This window comes from Eptesicus fuscus, chromosome 2 (genome assembly GCF_027574615.1).
Source record: "Eptesicus fuscus isolate TK198812 chromosome 2, DD_ASM_mEF_20220401, whole genome shotgun sequence".
In the NCBI taxonomy this organism is placed as follows: domain Eukaryota; kingdom Metazoa; phylum Chordata; class Mammalia; order Chiroptera; family Vespertilionidae; genus Eptesicus; species Eptesicus fuscus.
The window spans coordinates 106,617,323-106,638,891 of NC_072474.1; the positions used below are offsets into that span (position 1 = coordinate 106,617,323).

General features: G+C 44.5%; 1 protein-coding gene across 2 annotated transcripts in view; it reads right to left on the bottom strand.

Annotated features, from left to right (window-relative positions):
* Positions 1 to 19,320: 19,320 nt before the first annotated feature.
* SLIT2 (slit guidance ligand 2) overlaps positions 19,321 to 21,569 on the bottom strand; it is a 343,264-nt gene continuing 341,015 nt past the window's right edge. For both annotated transcript variants that reach the window (XM_008140178.3, XM_008140176.3), the window contains 3 exons: positions 21,236 to 21,527; positions 20,815 to 21,026; positions 19,321 to 19,731 (listed from right to left, as the gene is read on the bottom strand). In XM_008140178.3, the coding sequence (XP_008138400.2) occupies positions 19,490 to 19,731; positions 20,815 to 21,026; positions 21,236 to 21,527 (746 nt within the window). In that variant the 3' untranslated portion in view covers positions 19,321 to 19,489. The remainder of the gene's footprint in view (positions 19,732 to 20,814; positions 21,027 to 21,235; positions 21,528 to 21,569) is intronic.

The following is a 21,569-nucleotide window of genomic DNA, read 5'->3' on the forward strand; positions in this document are numbered from 1 at the left end:
CTAGATAAACAGAAACTCTCATTTCAGTCCCTCCTCTGGCTTTCCTAGTTCAGCCCCAACGACAGTTGCTGGATATAGGAGAGACTAGCTGCCCATTTGCCAAAGAGAACCCTTCTAGAAGAAAAGAAATAAAAACTTGACTCTTAGAGTCACAAGTGAATTCAATGCACTTCTAGATCATCCTTTTGTCCCTCTGTCCAGACTTCCATTCCTCCAGCTCTCCTGTTCTTCCAGACTTGGAGCTTTGACACAACCTAACAGCCCTTCCTCAGGTTTACCAGGGCTTTCTGTCACTGAGCCACCCACAGCTCCCTTCATCTTCTCAGGTTCTAGGCATCAGCTATACTCTCACCAGCTTGTTATTCATAACACTCACCATTGGCTGTGCTCTCCAACAACACTTCCTGGAATGATGGAAATGTCCCTTACCTGCACTGTCCAGTATGGGAACTGCAAGACACATGTGGCCATGGAACACAAGATGTGCTGGTTTCAATATCTTAGAGGGTTGCACATTAATTAACACATTAAATAAAATCTTTATTGTGGGTTCATTTTATATTTATGTGAGACACTTGCATTCACCTTTTTGAAAACTATACTATAGAGGTAATGGAAGGTCGATGATGAATTCATCAGAAATGTTTCTCCTTGGAAACACACATCACCGTTAACTCTGGACCATTTTAACAAATGCTTACAACATTCTGAAGTCAACACAGGCAGCAGAGGGGACTTGAAATGAATCCCAAATACCACACTATCTAATTGAGCCAGCACTTGAATAGGCATGAAGTGATAATTATCATTCTTCCTTTTTTATTTTTTAATTTTTTTTTTTTTTAGCAGAAGAGTCCTATACACATATGAAGCCTCTATAAAGGGAACTAGAAGAAAATGAGTTGCCCTCACTTAAGGTAGGGAGGGTGGGCTGGAGTCCAAGTTCTCAGCCTCTTCCTCACCTGACCTCCAGCCCCTCTGCCAGTCTATGGCCACAGTTGGAAAGCTACTGGCCTGTATCAACCTGTGGGTGCCTAGTACCTCCTACCTACCCAGGCTCCAAAACTGCATCTACTTGTCCCTGTGTTCTCAGATCAGCCCCTTTATTGCCCTTTACTGCATTTATCACATACCTTAAAAGTCTACTACAGGAGAAACACTGAACTAAATGCTTTTGGCTATACAAACAGAAGTCCGATATAAACTAACCTCCACTACATTGATCCTCTAGTACAGTGGTTCTCAACCTTTCTAATGCCACGACCCTTTAATACAGTTCCTCATGTTGTGGTGACCCCTAACCATGAAATTATTTTCGTTGCTACTTCATAACTGTAATTTAGCTACTGTTATGAATCGTAATGTAAATATCTGTGTTTTCCGATGGTCTTAGGCGACCCTGCTAGCGGTTCTCAACCTGTGGGTCGCAACAACAAATTCTTGGCTCTCCTGTTCCTCTGGTTTTGCTCCTGCTTCCTTGCACTTGTCCATGTTCCCTCCATAGCCATGTGGCCCTAGAGGCCATGGCCATGTGGACTCCAACAGGCAATGGACTACAGTTGGGAACAAACTAAGCTAGCCTGTTACTGGATTGAACAGTGCAACTATGGAATGGAATCTCTGGGCCATGAGGGAAGTTGGGAGGGACAAGGCCTGCATGGGAGGGCAGTTGCGGGGGGACCAGGCCTTCAGGGGAGGGCAGTTGGGGGCAACCATGCCTGCATGGGAGGGCAGTTGGTGGGGACCAGGCCAGCATGGGAGGGCAGTTAGGGGCAATTGGGCCAGTAGGGGAGCAGTTAGGCATCGATCAGGCTGTCAGGGGAGTGGTTAGGGGGTGATCAGGCTGGCAGGCCGAAGCAGTTAGGAGTAATAAGGCAGGCAGGCAGACAAGCAGTTGGGAGCCAGCAGTCCTGGATTGTGAGATGGATGCCAGATTGGAGAAGGTGCAGGCTGGGCTGAGGGACACCCCCCCCCATGCACAGATTTCGTGCACCGGGCCTCTAGTCATAAAATAAAAACCACCACTTAACAAAAACTTATTTGGGTCCCAGGAACTGTTTCAAGTACTTCAGGTGTTTTAATCAATAACTTTATAAGGACTTGGATGGCAGCTGATATCTTGATCTTCAGTTTGCAAATGAGAAAAATGAAGTGCAGAGAGCTTAAATAACTTGCCAAGGTCACAATTTATGCATTTCCAATTGGGGTTACCAGCTAAGACCTTGGTTCTTCTCACTGACTCAGAATAGATTTTAAGGTCAACAAAAATGAAAGTAAAGCAAAGTGAGACTTATTGAAGATACATTCCCAGTGAGGAGTGGGCCAGTTGAGAGAGATAATGGACTGGAACTCCTGGGTTATATGGTTTAAATGAAGGATTTTCTGGGTACAGAATTTCATTTGCATTCTGGTATGATTGACAGAAAAGGATTACATATAACCACTAGAGGCCTGGTGCACAACATTTGTGCACTTGGAGGAAGGGGTGTCCCTCAGCCTGGCCTGCACCCTTTAGCAGTCTGGGAGCCCTCAGGGGATGTCCCAGGGGGAGTGGGCCTAAGCCACAGTCAGACAACCTTAGTGCTGCCGCCACCACTGCTGTGCTCGCCAGCCATCAGCCAGGCTTGTGGCTGAGCAGCATGCCCCCTGTGGGAGTGCACTGACCACTAGGGGGCAGCTCCTGAGCATCTTCCCCCTGGTGGTCAGTGCGCATCATAGCGACCAGTTGTTTCGCCTTTGGGTTGATTTGCATATTACCCTTTTATTATATAGGATACATCTTCTGTGCATGCCCTTATTCATAATGCATACAGAAAACCCAAGGTGGGGGGCGGGGTGAAGTGGGGTGGGCTGGGGTGGGCTGGGGTGTCAAAACCACAATGCAAATTTTATCATAATTACTCCAGGGCCATGTCATTTTTTTCTCAGCTTGCTCCAAGAACTGGCTTGTTCCAAATCTGCACATGCGAGCTGTGCTGACTGCTGTGCTGCCCATGGAGAGGCGGTATGAAGGCATTGTTGGTCTGACCCCTGTCAGGACCCCAAAACAGGCCCCACCCCAGCCACTCATGTCTAACTTCCTACTAACAGCTGGGATTTAAACCCTGGCTAGGTAGCTTCTGCCCTGCTCCACAATCTCATTTGTTACTAAGGAACCAATCCTCTGATTAAATTTCTATTTTTTATCAAACATATTGACTCCTACAATCCCCTAAATATGTTTAACAGCTATCACAGGCCATGCATTGAGCATATCACAGAGAAGATTCCCTTGCCTGCATAGAACTTGTGGTATGGAGTAGGAGAAAGACAACCACACTTTCAGTTCTAATTCAACTAACAGTATCACAAGTACTACAATAAGAGTAACCAAGAATGATAAGAAATGGCCAATTTTTATATCCATAGTGATCTGCAGTTCACAGGGTTTTTACATGCAATATCCATTTTATTTATTTATTTATTATAAAATATATTTCTTTATTGATTTCAGAGAGGAAAGAAGAGTTAGAGAGAGATAGAAACATCAATGATGAGAGAGAATTATTGATCGGCTATCTCCTGCAGGCCCCCCACTGGGGATCTAGCCCGCAACCCAGGCATGTGCCCTTGGCCAGAAGAGAACCTGGGACCCTCAGTCCACAGGCCGACGCTCTATCCACTGAGCCAAACTGGCTAGGGCTGCAGTATCCATTTTATATTCACATACAAAATAATAACAGTGAGGTAGAGACAATGAGATGGATGGAGAAAAATTTATTCAACACAATTCCTCTCTTGGTTTTCATTTTGTGAAGGCAAGAGACATTTAGAAGATGAGCCAGACAAAGGGCCTGGGTGTGGAGGAAACAATTTGGTTCCCCTCTTGAAAGAGAGCAAGAGAGAGAGAGAGGGAGGCCAGGCAGAGGAAGAGAGAAAAGGTAGAAACCCTAGGGGAGGGGTGTGGGAGATAACTAAAGGCCAGTTCTATAAGGTAACTTCCCGGTGAACCTGGGGAAGCCTCAGTATCTGTTGCCAAGTGTCCCTTCAACAGGTTTTCCAACCACCTACTCACTCCAATTTTCAATCACATGGAAAATTTGTGCTGGTATAAAACAGGCCCATTAGCAAAAAAAAAACAAAAAAAAAAAAAAACACACACACAAAAAAAAACACCCCACAACTGTTTACATTTTACTGTTTTCCTTCTTATCTGAATTTTCTGTTGAAGAACAAAATTCAAATAAGCAAATTTGAAGACCTAATTGGTTTATTAAGCAATTCTTGAATCTGGCAGCATCCAATCCAACAACTAAAAGGATGCACCCAAGGGCTGTATAAAATAGAAGGGTTTTATAGGAAAAAAGGTGAAGCAAGGGCACTATTAACAATAGAAAAGAGAGGTTTATTTTTAGGCTGGGACATCTTTTTGGAGGGAAGGGAAGGACAGGGTTTTTATCATGCAGATTGCCTCTTCTATCTATGGGGAAATGGAGAGGGCCCAAGGACACAATATCTCATTGGTGTTGACCAGAAAATTCCAGACTGGTTGATTAAGATTATATTTCTGGGAGAGGTTGAAATAGCAATTAGGTCAAAAATTAAATCTAGGCTTGGTATCATGGGCTTTAATACTGGTGACACCATTTGTGGTTTTCTCTTTAACAATTTGCATGATGTAGTTCACAATTAGGAGAATATTGCTTATGCTATTCTGTTGCCTGCTTTTTTCAGTTAATATGTTGTGAGCATTTCCCAAAATGTATTAGTATCATCTGAATATTTGCTCCCTCAGAGTAAACATGACAGCTTCCCTTGATATATCTTGGCCTTTCACAAAGCGTCCTTAATATAGTAGGCAGTTGACAGACATGAGCAGAGTAGGAGCTATAAGCCAGGTAAGGGACAATTGTAGGGTGGGTCCTCACTCCAGGGTGATCTTTACTCCCCTAGCCTATCGCTGGTCATGCAGCTCGACCCTCCCCTCACCTTTCCTCCCCTGGCATGACATTAGTCATGGCCCTTTTAAAGGAGGAACAGGGGACCAGGGAATAGCCTCATATGACTCCCCTGCATGTCTACTCCCTTAAGTATCAAGCCTTCAGTACAATGAGGTTCTGACCAGCATCAATAATCTTAGGAACAAAGCATGGAGTCTGTTGACCACAGAGACAGAGTTTTGGTCAATAATACATAGGCCTCGGTTGTGTTTCAGCTCCAGGCCCAGAAAAGCAGCAAAAGAGGCAAAGCCATTAGTCATTAGTCATTAGACCAGCTGCAGTGACTAATGCCCCCCTGACCAATCCATGGAGACCACAACTCTGAGTGGACACACCTGGAAAGCTGATAAATATTCTATTGAGATCCTCCTCTAAGACTTCCACTAAAATCCCTGGCTTTAAAACCCTTAGGAAGAAGGACCCAGAGCATTCTTTCTCTCTCTGGAGCATGCCCATGCCTTTCCCCCTCTCCTTCCGCCAGACACATTCTCTCTGCCTCCCTTTGTCCTAAGCTCCAAGGGGCCTTCTTTGCCTCTGTAACTAGTTTCCTAAGCCCACGCAGCCCAGCTGGCTCACTTTTTCTACCTCTGACTTTCTAAACAAACTTTCTCCTGTAATTTGACTTCCTTGTCTCTGAATTCTTTCTCAGCCAAACTCAAGAACTGGGATTGCTGAACCAAGGTCTGGTAACGGTATGGTGTTGTTTCGCCACTAACATCCTTACTTGGTTTCCTCACTGAACTTCAGGACAACCTCTTTGACTTGGGAGGAACAGCTATTCTTACCTAGTCTAACCGATGAAGAAATCACAGCCTGTTGTCAACAATTTATCTAGGCTATACCATGGTATTGCTGTCTTAGTATCCATTTTATTTGGCCAAACAACCTGCAGGGGCCTTAAATTGATACTAGCCATCTCATGTAAGTGCATATGCTAAATAACAGCCTGCATAGTTATAGCCAAGTTCCTGATATGACTTCCCCAACAGTCTTTGTGAGCAACAGTTTCCCCTGTCTCCCAGGTCCTTTTTGGTTTGAATTGACCAAACTAGACTTAGCACAGAAATCTCAAATCATTTCACCCAAAAACCCTAATAAAGGCATATGCCTCAGGTCTTACCTCTCTCTCAGCCGGAACCCCGGCCTTGACCTCCCCGTTGACCTCTTGAGGAACACCATTTACTTCCTCCAGGACCTATGAGTAATAAAACTTCTTTATTTCAATTCCCCTTTGGTCTGTTGTTAAATTCTGCTCACCATCCACCCTGTGTTCCACTTAACAAGTGTTAATTTAATGAAGCATTGACACCTGTCCAGGTTAAACAACTTGCTAAAGGATAATAGAAGGTCAATAAGAAATAACAAGCAAGCTCAGGTTCTGCCATCAATTTGTTTGAAAACCTGGTTATGAGAGTGTCTATGCAGGATACATATTGAGAGTCTACACAAAATCTACAGCTCACTATAGTCACACAAAATACATAGATAATTCCAGCCCTAGTTTCACGGTTGTAAAAGAAACATTGTGCCTGGACACTTACTAAAAATGGCAAGGAAGTCTTTACGCAAGACTACTGCAATAGGGGAGTGAGATTGAACTCAACCCTGAATACAATTAGAAAATGTAGTGATTTACAGGCAGTGGGCAGGGTGAGGGACTAGATGGAAAATTACCAAGAAAACCTTTGTTAGGCATTAACTAGTGGGAGGATAAGAAGAACTTAATTAAAGACCAAGAATGATGTTAGAGAAGCTCTATTGGCTATCCAGGGTGGGAGGGATTCTTGATAAACTGACTTAGTAAGATTCTTTGCTAAAACCGAGCTCAGCAGGCAAAGGACAAGACCTAGTCAGGAAGAGGACTCCAAGGAGCCTGATGAAAGTTTGGCTAAGAAAGGAGTCCTTGCCATAACCACTGCCATGAGGTTCAAGTAGCCCCTGGACTCCCCTTGTTTCTCTACAACTGAGATTGTGACTTTTTTTTTTTTTCCTTTTTCATATCCCTTTGTCTGTCTTGGAAACTAAGACGTTTGCAACCTGGAGTGATCACTTCCTTTGGCAGCTGCTCTGTTTGTCCTGGGCTGGTCCAAGGCCAGGGAGAAGAAGAGTGGGGTTGGGGATGGTTGATGGCGGCTGGGGAGAGGGGAGGATTAGCTGGGAATTTATTCATGTGGTGTAAATTTTCTTTTTCTTTTCTTCTTCTTCTTCTTCTTCTTCTTCTTCTTTTCTTTTTTTTTTTTCTGGGAAAACACTTCCTGAGTTCTAAATGTCAGGGAATTTACTCCAGAGTCGAACACTGCTTTTATGGTCCCAGAATATCTTCTTAATGAAAATACAGAGTCTGTGCAGTAATTTGTAGAAACTTTTCCCGTACAAAGTCCTATTATATTTGCATGCATATTTATACAAAGTCATAGCCCCAGAGAGAAAACTGCTACTGTCCTGTAGGTCTAGAGACCCTGATGGTGAGGGTAATAGTAAAAGTTAGTACTCCGGCCTCGTTTGGGGACCATGACTGTGACTTTAAAATTCAAGATATATCATTTTCCCAGAAAAGGCAGCCTGAATGCAGACACAAAGTCTTTGGGTGATTAATGATTAGAGTCCCTTAAGAGCGAGCTCTGGAGGAGCCAGACAAATGGAATTAAAACGTTGCATGTTACTTAACATTCCCTCAGATGGCTCAGAAACTCCCTGCATGTGGGTCATTTGTTATATCCTCCTAAATGTCAGCTACATTTCCAGCTATCTAAAAGTTTAGTGAGAATCTTGATTGAGGTAGGGTTGCTTTTTTCTTCGACTCAAATGATGATTGCCTTTAAGATTAATGTTCCGTTATTTCCATGGTCTTTGTTTCTGAACAGGAAAATAACAAGATATGAATACATATCCAAAAGAATGCTGTAAGAATGAATCTCCTAGTGCAGGGCCTGGCACACAGTAGGCCCTCAATCATAGTAAGCATTGTTATCATTATTATATGCCATGATTTGATGTTTTGATCTGTCCAGATCGAGTTCTTATGATTGAATCCAATTCCTGTAATTCTTATATCAACATCTCTGATTTTTTTTGGAGGGGGGCTGGCGGGCTTCAGATCATGCCAAGAAGATTGTACCTTAGAAAGAATAATAATAATAATAATAAATTATTATTTACCAGGTGTCAAACAATGACCTAAGCACTTTTCATGGATGGTCTCATTTGTTATCCACAATGACCCCTGGTGCACTGGTGAAGGTAAAGAAAGGTGCTGTTAGAAAGGGCCCCACAATAGCCGAAACCGGTTTGGCTGAGTGGATAGACCGTCGGCCTGCGGACTGAAGAGTCCCGGGTTCGATTCTGGTCAAGGGCATGTACCTTGGTTGCGGGCACATCCCCTGTGGGGGGGGTGTGCAGGAGGCAGCTGGTCGATGTTTCTCTCTCAATGTTTCTAACTCTCTATCCCTTTCCCTTCCTCTCTGTAAGAAATCAATAAAATATATTATAATATATATATAAAAAAAAAGAAAGGGCCCCAGAATATAATGACTTGAAAGCCACAGAAACGTATTTATCCTGTAATAGTGCTGAGGCAAGGGGTCCCGGCTGGTTGGGTTGGCTCTGCTCTATGTGGTCATTCAGCGACCCAGCTCCTTCCCAATGGGTTTCTCAGTCGTTCTTTCTTTAATCTTCCACAGCTCTTTGTCCATGTTGTGGTTATGGTACTTAGCACTTTATGGGGCAATTATTTGATCATGTGACCATGTCTTGAATGTGACTATTAGTTTTTCCAGAACAGAGAATAACAGCTTCCCTATATTGTATTGCAATTATCTAGCACAGGGGTCAGCAAACCATGGCCTGTGGGCCTAATTTGGCTTGATGCCTATTTTTCTATGGCCTGTGAGCTAAGAATGGCTTTGACATTTTTAAATGTTTGAAAAAAAATCAAAAGAAGAATAATATTTCATGACACATGAATATGAAAATTATACAAAATATAAAATTCAGTGTCTATAAATGAAGTTTACAGATTACCTGTGGCAGAGTTGAGTGGTTGCAAAAGAGACCATATGGCCACGAGGCTAAAAGTATTTACTACCTTGCTATTTACAGGAAAAATTCGCAGACCCCTGATCTAGCACATAGACATTTTTTGAGCAAATTATGCTGGCACTGACTTCAGGGGCTGGAAAAGTCTTGGCTTGGAGAAGAAAGGAGGTAAAAATCCTTCACAATATTGAGATGAATGAACTTTACCTTTTGGATGCCCTGTAGTTGGTGGCATTAGTGGGGTCTCTCCTGAGGAACAGGAAACACTGTACTAAGACCCGGGTCTGGCTTCTTTTTCCCGAGAAAGAAAGATTAGCTTCATTCTGTCACCATCTCCATGTTATTCAAGAAGAGCAGGGAGACTGTGCCTCATCCCTGAATGCTAGCTGCCCAGGGGAGAAAACACAGCTGAAAACACAGGGGAGTGGAAGGGAAGGGGCATGAAGAGCAAGGCTGTTGAAGAGGGAGGGAGGGAGGAGTGGAAAGGAGTTCAATGGTCTCTCTTAGATGGAGTATTTGGGAAGAGCTTACACTTCTTAGTTAATATCAAATATGTTTTTAATAATATTCAGTGACTTCATATCTGATGCTGAATACATTTTTAAATTCTGTCCCTTACAAAGTGCTTCATGACCAAGCAGGCAGCCTCAGCTTCCCTTTCCAGTGCCAGCTAATGCCACGTCTCCCCTCTGGGTGCCATAGCCTCATTCATCCTCTCTGGTTCTCCAACACACTTCTCACCACAGACCTCTGCAGGCTGATTCTCTTTCTTCCTACAATGCTTTTCTTTATTGGTGGAGCTCCTTATCCGATGTGAGGTCTCGCTCAAAGATCACCTCCACACTGAAATCTTTTCTGACCACCTTACATCAAAATAGGCTCCTTCCTATTCTTTTCTATTTCAAGAGCCCTCACAAAACTTATTACAATTTTGAATTATATAATTATTTGTTGGTTTAGTTGATTTCTTGGCTTCCCAACTAGAGCATAAGTCCCACAGGACAGAGGGCCCCTCTCTTTTGTTCAGTATTTTCTACCCAGCACCTAGCATGTGCAATCATTCAAAATGTACTAAACAACTACATTTTGGGATGCGAAGGTCCATAGATATCGAGTAGCACACAGTCTACCAGGAAGACTAGTATTTGAGAGTTTAGAACAAGAAAAGCACTTGGGTGAAGTAGTAATGGTCTGGAGCTCTATGTTTTAGGGAAGATATCAGACATAGATTTCTTTACTTTAGAGTTTGGCCCAGAGTTAGTCGCTGGCCAGCGCTTCCTTTGGCATTCTCCCATGCAAATGACTAACTCTTATCGTAGACACTGTGTCTGGGAGTCATGCTTCAAGATTGCCCCAGTCACCATCACCCCTAGTGTTCATTCCCTTGTGTAGTGTCCTTCTAGGCTGAATCAGAGCTGAGCCTGTTCTGAATGCTATAGGAGTGATAGTGTGTGCTGTGTTGTGATCACAGCTGTGATGGAAATTGCTATACGACAGCTCTTCATTTTCAGCCTATTTTATTGGTACAATCGGATGTTAATTCTTTAAAATATGGAGGCATTTAGAAGAAAGGGGAAAAAAAGGCAAATAAGATTAAACGAGGAGACAGAGATATAGGGATTCTATTTCATTTCCTGCATTGTAAGATCACCATGCTTTTCCTGCCAAATGATACGAGACATTTCTAATCAAACAGAGCATTGTGCGTGTCATTCAGGAATGTGTTCCTGCTAATTTCACAGCTCCAAAAAGGAGCTGACAGGCATCAGAAGAGAAGAATGGCAGCTAACGTAGGAATAATAGAAATGAGAAAATCAATGTGGAGATGTAATTGAAAGTAAGAACGGATGTTCGAGGTAATTGAATGGTAATATTGTGAGCAGAAACCAAGTAGGATCAAGTAACTGCAAGATTAGGCAGTTTATAGACACGCATATTTCCCTTTCTGGAATATGCACGCCTCAGATTGTGGACAGAGAGGTTATCGGGCACGCTCATTCAAAGGGACTCTCAGTGTAGTTTATTCCATGTGGTTGTTTTTGTTACAAAGGATGCAATGACACCTGAAATGACTTTGCAACTAGGGCATGTTTGATCCTGCCCTTGTGACTATCTCAGCAAAAGAATGAATTGCTTCCTGTCCGCTCACTCCAAGGGCCGCACCTGACCGGAACGGTGAGCTGGAACCCTGCAGCAGCCTCAGAGAACTCATCCCACCTCTCCAGTCTCAGTTCCTGGAAGCACATTCCACCGAAAAGCGCTATTTATTTTCCTTCACCAAATGAGAGATAAAAGAAGATTTTAATGTGTTTTTATTGGGAAAATGAGTGCTCTTAATGGGCATTTTTCTTACAAAGCCAAAATAACTCCGCCTGAGAAACACATTTCTCCAGCATTCACCGCATGCGACCCTTCACAGACGCTGCCTACCCATTCCGTGAAATCAATACTGCATTAAGGTTGGAGGCAGAGGAGTTGGATTGTGTGACCTTGGGCGAGTCACTTAATCTCTCTGCCACAGTCTGTGTGAACAAACTGAAAATAATTCCAGCCACTTCAAGGAAGGAGAGTAAGATTAATGGTAGCAAGACGTTGAGACAATTGTCTCTGTGGCAGTTTCTCCCACTCCCTCTGTTGTGTGTATGTGTGCTTTTTTTCAGTGTTTGATTTTCTTTAGAATCCAAATTCAGCCACCCGCATATTGACACAAAGACAAAGCTACTTCCAAACGCAGGATGGCAATGGCTGCCCTCGGCTGAATTTTATATCTCTGCACACTGTGTGCACTCATAAGGGTCCTCCATTTCCCCTTTCTTGGAGGAAGAGGAAGGCAAAAGAGAAATCCACTTGGAAAAGAATTCTTGCCTACATGTTATTCTCTTCACTTCATTGGGGTGATCTGGTGGCTTCTCACTCTCCGGCATCCTCTGCCCTCAACCCCACTGTGTCTGGGCCCTACATTTTGTCTCCCTTTGTTCCACTAGCCCATGTCATTGATGACCCAGTTTGGTCTTGCTCTTCCAGATTCGTCTATTCCTTCTAGGACATACCTCTAGTGTTTGCCCCATACCTTTGAAGGCTGTGACTTATAAGGGGTTAACCAATTCTTACTGACTCACTGAATGAGAGCCTAGAGACCTCACCAACTCTTCCAGTTGCCATCCTGACTCTCCTCTTCCTTAGCTTTTAGACTTTTTGAGAGGGTCGTTTTCTCTCACAACCTCTACTCCTCACCCATGACTATCCAGCTACTTCTTCATGACTCTATTCAACTTGTTCTTTCTTCAGCTCCATTCTGGAATCACTCCATTCCAGAAATGTGAGCATCCACTAAAGTTGAGTCCTAGTCCTCTGATCATGTCCATTCAATTGTGTCTTTAAATTAACTCACTCATTTTCTTGGCTTCAACTACCACTTCTATGTGGGTGAATCTTATATCTATGGTTTTAGGTAGCTCATCCCACAATTTGTTTTAAAATAGTCTTTCCTACCATTTGTCAATCCAACAGCACACATGGAAGGCTTGAGAAGGTTGCATTAGGAGGGATTTGGAATACCATACTAAAGAGTTTGAATTTTTATTCTACAGAGAGTTGATTGAAGATATTTAAGTAAAGATATTAAAAACATGATCTAGCCAAAACCGGTTTGGCTCAGTGGATAGAGCGTCAGCCTGTGGACTGAGGGGTCCCAGATTCGATTCCGGTCAAGGGCACGTACCTTGGTTGCGGGCACATCCCCAGTAGGGGAGTGCCGAAGGCAGCTGATCGATGTTTCTCTCTCATCGATGTTTCTAACTCTCTATCTCTCTCCCTTCCTCTCTGTACAAAAATCAATAAAATATATTAAAAAAAAAAACATGATCTAGAGGAATTTATCATTTTCATTCAACAGTTGGTTGGAGGATGGGTTGAGGGCAGAAAGTTGGGCTTCCCTGGTTAAGAACTCTGGTCCTCAAGCTGTTTCCATCCCTATGCAGTCCCCATACTGCAACCAAATCTTCAATTCTTGTGCATCAGAAAAGCAGAAGCAAATAGTCAAGCTCAAAACAAAGAGTCAGACTTGATTTCCCCTTCTTCCCTCCCAAACATATCCAATGTCATTGTGAATTATTAATTCTCCCACTGTCACAGTACAGTCTGTGTTGTCACTTCAAATTCATTTGCCATATTTTTCCCTTTTCAATCCTGACATATACCATTTTTTTTAGACTTAAGAAATAATCACCTGATCAATTCATTTTAAATTCTGCAGCCATCTAAAAATTCCATACCGTAGGTCTGGAGAAATCATTCTCCTACTCAGATAATCTTAGTAGACTTATAGGCCGACCAAAGAACTCTGCACTACTTAGCCCTCACCCTAAATATAACTTGTATTATTTCCACCACATGCTTTTGCTTAAATCATTTCATTAGCTCAATAGGGAGTCAATATACTGCAATTGTTCTTTGATTTTCTGTATTGACCAAGTACTTCCCTCTTTCCATCATTCTAGGCATGCATTGCTATCATGGCTCTTCTAGGCTTAATCCACATCTCCAATAGTTTATTTATAGACTATATCTCTTGAGATTCAGAGAAACACTATTGCTCTTCCCTAGTATTTCTTGCAGTTTTGGTACCATTGATGAGACTGGAACATCCTAGTAGATGAAGAAAGATTTTACCTTGCCAGTTGGAGGTACAGCTTTCTAATATCCTCGCACGGTCACACCTTAATGCACAGATATTTGATGTTTTCCTTCTGACGCACTTCCTGAGCCTCTGGCCTTGGGATCCAGAGAAAGGAATGCACTTCAGTTTCAAAGCATGTGTTGGCCAGCAGTGACTTATTTCAACCCAGCCTCATCGGCTTTTGAGTTCGGGAAAATTCCTCTAAATTCAAGTTGTATTAGTATTCTTATTTTTTAGTGCTATTGTAAGGGTTTATATTTTCTGCATCTTCAGAGGTATTTAATTTGGCAGTTGGGGGAACTGCCTTAAACACAACTAACTAGTTGTTATTTTAAAATGGAAATCTAGCCGAAACCGGTTTGGCTCAGTGGATAGAGCGTCGGCCTGCGGATTCAAGGGTCCCAGGTTCGATTCCGGTCAAGGGCATGTACCTTCGTTGCGGGCACATCCCCAGTAGGGGGTGTGCAGGAGGCAGCTGATCGATGTTTCTCTGTCATCGATGTTTCTAACTCTCTATCCCTCTCTCTTCCTCTCTGTAAAAAATCAATAAAAATAAATAAATAAATAAATAAATAAGTAAAAAAAAATGGAAATCCATTTTTTGTTGACATTTTAAAAGTTCACTGCAAACAGATGCTCAAAAGAAAAATGTGGACTCTATGGAGTGAGTTTATAAAGGCAGGAAGTAGCCACTGTATTCCACCCGTGAAATAAACATATGCCTCACCCTGGCCAGACTTACTTCTTTTGTTTCCTGGACCATGGCAGAGTTCTTTCGCGACTCAGGCCTGCTCACACGCTGCTTTCTCTGCATGGACCCCACCCTTGACCCCCACATATACTTCCACCCGCCTCCGTCCTAGATCCTACGTTATTCTTTATGACTCAGCTTACATGTCACCTCTCCACAGAGGCAGTCCCTGACCTCTCAATATGAATCCACTGTTATGCTATGTTCTATATCATAATTCCGTTGAGGGCCCTTACCACAATCTGAAAATAATATCAGTATGGTCATTTGTATAAAATCTATTACCTACTCTAATCTCTACTCCACCTGCATAGAGTGTTTGCTCTAAAATGGCAGAAGAGCACTGGCCAGTGGTGCTCAGTGATTAGGGCATCAGCCTGTGCACCCAAGGGTCTTGGGTTCAATTCCAGGTCAAGGGCTTGTACCTCCATTGCGGTTTCACTCGCCACCCCTGGTTGGGGTGCGTGTGGGAGGCAACCAGTCAATGTGCCTCTCTCACATCAATGTTTTATCTCCCCCTCTCTCTTCCTCCCTTCCTTCCTTCTACTCTCTCTGAAGAGCAATGGAAAAATATCCTCAGGTGAGGATTAACAAAAAATACATAAAATGGCAGAAGAGGTGTGCTTTATCTGACACTATGTATCAAAGTTTAGCATAGTTTCTTGCACGTGATCGAAGATAGAAAGTAAAAATGTGTTTTTAAATGAAATTTGAGGACACAGACATGATTAAGATGAAAATAGCTTATGTAATTTACATAGATTTATATACTTTATATAAAGACTAGCTTTCCCGTTGCAGGAAAATTCCTGCAATGGGATTTCCTGCTGCACTCTACCCCGCCTCCGTTCTTCCCTTGCCGCCCGCCTCGCCTTCTCCTCTGGCCCGCCCGCGTTTCCCTTCGCCCCCGGCCCCGCCTCCGCTCCGCCTTTATCACCCGCCTCACCTTCTCCTCCAGCCCGCCCGCGTTTCCCTTTGCTCCGCCATTGTCGCCCGCCTCCGCCCCGCCCTTGCCGCCCGCCTCACCTTCTCCTCGGGCCCGGCCCCGCCTCCGCCCCGCCCTTGCCGCCCGCCTCACCTTCTCCTCCGGCCCGCCTGCTTTTCCCTTCGCCCCCGGCCCCGCCTCCGCCCCGCCCTTGTCACCGGCCCCGCCTTCTCCTCCAGCCCGCCTGCTTTTCCCTTCGCCCCCGGCCCCGCCTCCGCCCCGCCCTTGTCACCGGCCCCGCCTTCTCCTCCGGCCCGCCTGCGTTTCCCTTCGCCCCCGGCCCCGCCTCCGCTCCGCCCTTGCCGCCGGCCCCGCCTTCTCCTCCAGCCCGCCCCACGCTTCCCTTCGCCCCCGGCCCCACCTCCGGCCCGCCCTTGCCGCCCGCCTCGCCTTCTCCTCCAGCCCGCCCGCGTTTCCCTTCGCCCCCGGCCCCCCCACCGCCCCGCCCTTGTCACCGGCCTCGCCTTCTCCTCCAGCCCGCCTTCGTTTCCCTTCGCCCCCGGCCCCGCCTCCGCCCCGCCCTTGCCGCTCGCCTTCTCCTCCAGCCCGCCTTCGTTTCCCTTCGCCCACGGCCCTGACTTCGCTCCTCCCTTCTCCTCCCCCCGCCCCCCTGGCTTGCTTGCTTCTTCGAAGCTTTACTCCCCTTTGCAGCTCTTGGCTTCTTTCGACACTGTCTTGATATGCAAATTAGCCGCCATCTTTGTTGGGGCAATTTGCATACTCGTCCTGATTGGTTGGTGGGCGTGGCTTAGGTGTAGCGAAGGTGCGGTCAATTTGCATATTTGTCTATTATTAGATTAGATTCATATACTTTTTATAATCTATATATTTTCACAAACATTCATTTTGAAGTAATGGTCACACTACGAGGCAGATGATACCATAAGGCTTAAAACCTTTAAGTCCTGAATCAATTTCAAATTCTTTCAACCATTTCTCCAGAAAGAATTGCTAACTAAGCAAGCCTTCAAAAAAAAAAAAATGCTCAGAGCAATTTTAAAACCAGGGTTAGTCTATTCTTGCTTAGAAATAATTTCAGGAAATCTGAAAAGATTGAAATAGTTATTTAATAAACATATCTTAAATTGAACACATGTCAAATATCCATGGCATTTCCTGATGGTGCCTCACTAGTGTGAGAATTTAAAAAACACATTAAAGATGTTTAATCGCTCTATCTTTGCAAATTACAAATGTACATTATTTTGTGTAGTAGCTTTGATTCTGAAATGTGCAAAATGTTTTTTAATGATTGCAGTCTGTTGGGAATTCTCTAGAATAGTTAGTTTCCTTCTTAAAGTAATCTTATGGTCAAGGCTTTAAAAGTGAGGAGCCTATGAACAATTGCCCTTAATTTGTCTCATTTGCTGGGAATTATTTGGCTATTGAATTTTCTCAAAGAAGGGCTCCTGTGGAGAAAGTAGTGCCATCCTGGGGCAAACAATCCCCTAGGAAACTTGCTAACTCAGCCCAAATCTCAGGCAAGCATAATTCTATTTTGTGCTTTTATAGGCAGGAAAGAGGAAAGAATACAGTTTGGAAACTACTAAGACTTCTCTTGTTTTTCCTGTAAAAAAAAAAAAACAAAACAAATGTCTCTAATCTAGATTACTTAAATCAACATGATCAAGAGAGAGAAAAATTGAGCTTTGGAAATGAGGCTCAGAGGGTTAAAAGAACCTCAGTGGAGGGCTGTAGTTACTGAGCTGCTGCCTGCATCTCTTGAACATGGACACAGGATTGCAGCTTCTCTGTTCTGGCTGTTTATGCCTGTGTAAAGTAGGGAGCGTGACAACCCCATACGGAGGTTTGCAGTGAGCGTTGAATGAGGTATCTCAGAGAAAGCCCTTGGCATAGTGCCTGGCATAGAAAAAACAGTAGCTATATACCCATAAACACAAATCTAAACCATATCATTATCCTATATGTTCTTTGCTTAATGAATGACCCACAACTCTTGGGGGGAAAAAAGAAGCAGCAGATGGAAATTAAAAAAAAAAAAGTTTTACTATCACTATGTATTTCTATCATTAAAATGTAGACATTTAAAACAAGAATGAATACATGTTTGAACAATTTGTGTCTGTGAGAGACTGTGTGTGTGTGTGTGTGTGTGTGTGTGTGTGTGTGTGTGTGTGATCATGATATTTTTACAGGAAAATGAAGAAAGCATCTTAGGATGATGCAATTTCCCTGTTCTGGGTGGGACCTCACCATTACTAACTTCTTCTGAATGACCTGGAAGAAAGGAAGTCCTGGTCTTTCATTGTTTTCCATCTGGTTCTAATTGAGGAAAAAAGAACAAAATAAAAAATACCATTTGTGCTTTACTTAGATTACACCTTGTTCTGTTTGGGGAAGAAATGAATGGAATAGGCACCTTTTCTGCTAGCATAGAATGCGTCCTTCTACTCATCTCTCCCATGTGGTCATTCCCAAGTCCCCAGACTTGACACTAGGCTAACTGCAAGCCACCTTTTGACAACAGAAAGTACAGGTTCTCTTCTCTGCTCTTTCGGAATCACTACGATTAAGGGATTCTTAAGGCCGGGACTCTAAACATTGTGCAATTTCTAAGAAATTCACCAAGCTGTTAATGCAGTAAATATCTGTTTAATTTACAAACATCAGTAGTGTCACTGATATTAGTCCGGAGAAAGACAGAGCACACCGAATTATACATGTACATCTAATTGTCTTTGTAAAAAGAGCTCTTGGAAAGAAACATCTGCATCTTCACAGGGTACCCTGGGATTCTGAGGAGGGAAGAGCACGATCCACTATAAATCACTCTCAATTCTACATTATAATTTAGCAGCAAACATGTTAACATGGGAACATTAGGGTAATAAAGGAGCTTTATTGTTTGGGAAAAAAAATCACAGTTCTTGTCATTACAGCCTTTTCTTTTGCCACTCCACCCCCCCAAAAGGGCCAAAAAGGTCAAGGACGTATTCATTTGTAACAGATCTACTTTCTAGGGTCGATTGCTACATACCATCTCTGTTCTGTGAGGACAGGTTGCAGCGGCCACTTTCTGTACAAGGACCGTCTCACCCAGAGACTTGACAAGGCTCTGCAGGTGTCCTGAGTGAGGCCAGTAGGTCAGTGACACCAGTGGTCAGATGTCCAAGTAAACAAACAGACCCACACATCTTTATCCCCAGATATCACCCTATGTTAGTACTATTGCCAAAAAAAAAAAATCCTGATTTTTAAGTTTGAAAAATGTACAAAAATATCAGGACAATTATAAATTAATATATATTAAAGCATCAAGAAACAGCAAAAGGATGGCCTAACATGTTAAGTACAATGTACTTTGATACAATAAATATTTCTCATGAAAACAGAATACTGTATAGGGCTGTTTAGAACTCATAGAAACAAAAAAAATCATATTATTACTAATTTATTTATCAATAATCTATTGGTTCTTTATCATCTCCTTTATCGTTTATATTACAAAAAAAATTAATACTGGAAAACGGTCGATAAACACTTTTGTGTGCTTCTTGTGCTAACATGCCGACCTGTATAAAAAGACGATAACATTTTAGCGCCCCCATCCTATCTCTCACGAATGGGACCCAGGTCTCCCGGGGACTCTATATTTTGCACAAAATATTTCTCATCCATCTGTCCTATCTGCGAATCCTGGGCTCCATCCCTCCGCCTCGCATCCTCACTCACACATGTGCTTGGTCCCCTTGGACCGCAGTGACTCAGATGAGGGCTCAGGGGCCTGTGCTCTGGGCAAGTTCAAGTTCAGGCTTGCGGTTGGCTCCCTGGGTATGTGCTTCGTCCCCATCGCTGTTCCAATGCCTCGGGGTTTACCTCCCTTCCCACGTCTCTGGTGTCGGGGAAGCTGTGGTTCACGCATTTCTTTTTTTTTTTTTCTTCCAAATGCAGGAAAAAAAAAGTCTTTATTCTCATAATAAAAATAAGTCTGTTCTGTATTTTACAATATATTTCAAATATTTCCACTAGGAAGCATTCGCGAGTCCAGCGTGGCCAAGCAGGAGACAGCATCTGCCAAGACAGCAGCCCCGGGGAGGCGGTTAGGAGGCGCACCTGCTGCAGCCGCACTTGACCACCTTCTCGACCTCCTCCACGAAGGACGACCCGTCAGTGCATTCGAAGGAGTATTTCCGCCGCTTGCTCCGCAGGGGCCCGCAGCACTGGCCCCCCGCGCACCCGCCTCTGCACTCCAGCCGGGACACCTTCTTGGTTGTCTGGCAAGCGGCGTAGCCCTGTTGTTTTTGGTAATAATCTCTGATCCGCTCCCCTTGGCAGGAGACTTCTAGGGAAGAACACAGAGCACAAGCTGTTAAGTCAGGCAGAGGGAGTGCGAATCCGCCCTGGAGCCAGCAGGGGGCGCCTCTCCTCCCGGTCCCTTCCTGCTATTGTCAGTTATACTTCCAGGGCATATAGGGACTGGTGGCATGGCCTGCTGTTCTTTGAAAAAATAAAATAAAAAATGCTTCTTTGGGGCCTTTATTTTCAGTGAATACGGTCAGTGTGAGCTGTAACTACTATGGCCACTGGACTGACAAGAAAATTGGGTCCCTAACCCTTTTCTTTTATGGCAAAAATGCGCCTCTTCTGTTTTTGCACTCCCAGCAGCTGGATCTGTTTACCGCAGGGAGACGTTTCAGAGAGTACGCGGTTTAATTTATTAGACCTGGGGCTTCATATCATTTAGCCTGTTACTTGATACAAAGAACATTCCACGAACTTCATAAATTACCCTGGTAGGAACGAGTTCAAAAAGAGCCATCTGCTCAGAGCTTCCATGGGCACGTTCCCCTCGTCTGGTCCCTCTGATACACTCAGCGGAAGCTGGGCCAGCTGGAGGCCAGGGCGAGCTGGTCCCACAGGCACGAGGGAGGAGAGAGGTGGGCTAGCACCTCAGCCCCATCCCATCCCTCGCACCTGCATGATGTGCTGGGACAAACCATTTTGATTCTAATGTCAGAGGTGATTTTATCCTCAAGCTACTGCCTCTTTATTAGCTCCCTCTTTGTGCCAGGAGACAAACTGGTAATATATTTGGGTGAGAACCTCAGATAAAGGTAAGAAAGGAGTACAGTTAAGAGTGCTTCCACATAAGGCAGAAGGGAGGGTTTTCACAGCAGATCAGCTTGGGAGCAGACAGCCGGAGGCAGGTACAATCTTGATGCCGAAGGTTAGGACAGCTCCCACCTGCTGCCTTCATGACACTGGGAAACCTATCAGCAGCAGCAACTACAAGTCCTGCAAAGTCCAGGCCTTCCTCCTCTCACACCCGCCTCTCACTCACTCCCATTGTCTCCCTTTCTCTCTTTTCAAAGACAAGGCCCTCTTGCTTTTTTAAGACGCGGAGTTGCCCAGCTGGTTGGCTTACCTCGGTCACAGCTGTCCCCGGTGTATCCGCTGCTGCATTCGCAGTAGGGCTGCCCCAGGCCGGACAGCCTGCATCTCCCGTGCTTACACTTGATGGCCTGGCAGGGGTTAAACAGGTCCTCCTCTTCATCACACAGGACGCCCCCGTGGCCCTCCAGGCACTTACAGCTGTAGGAGAAGGCGTTGATGGGCAGGCAGGTGCCATGCACGCATCTGCAGAGGAGGAACGCAAGAATGATGATGCATTAGCAGAGAGGAGGAGGATGGAGGATGATGGAAGAAATATGAAGGAGACAGTTTAAGGGGCTAACTCCCTCCCTCCCTCCCTCCCTCCCTTTTTCTCTTCTTCTTTCCTTCCCTTTCCTAGGTTTGCTTTGAGGATTGCCATATGCATGTTTCACTAACAAGTAGCCCGAACTTACTTATTTCCAAGACAGGGGTCATTGGTCCTCTGGTCACAGAGGGGCCCGGTCCATCCTTCCTCACACTCACAGGTAAAGCCAGACTGGCTGCTGGCCTGGCACGTGCCGTGGGCGCACACCTTCTTGTGGCATGGCTCACAGCCGGGCAGAATGCCGGTTTGCATGGGCACCTTGCGGAAGTCCTGCAGCTCGCTGTTGATGTAGAGGTTGCGGATGCAGCCGTGGAAACTGGTGCCATTCTGCCCGGGGGCCTGGCGCAGGGCGGCAGCCACGTTGTTTTTCCCGGGCATGCCTGGGGAGGGACAGCGAGTCAGAGGTCAGGCTCTTTGGGGAA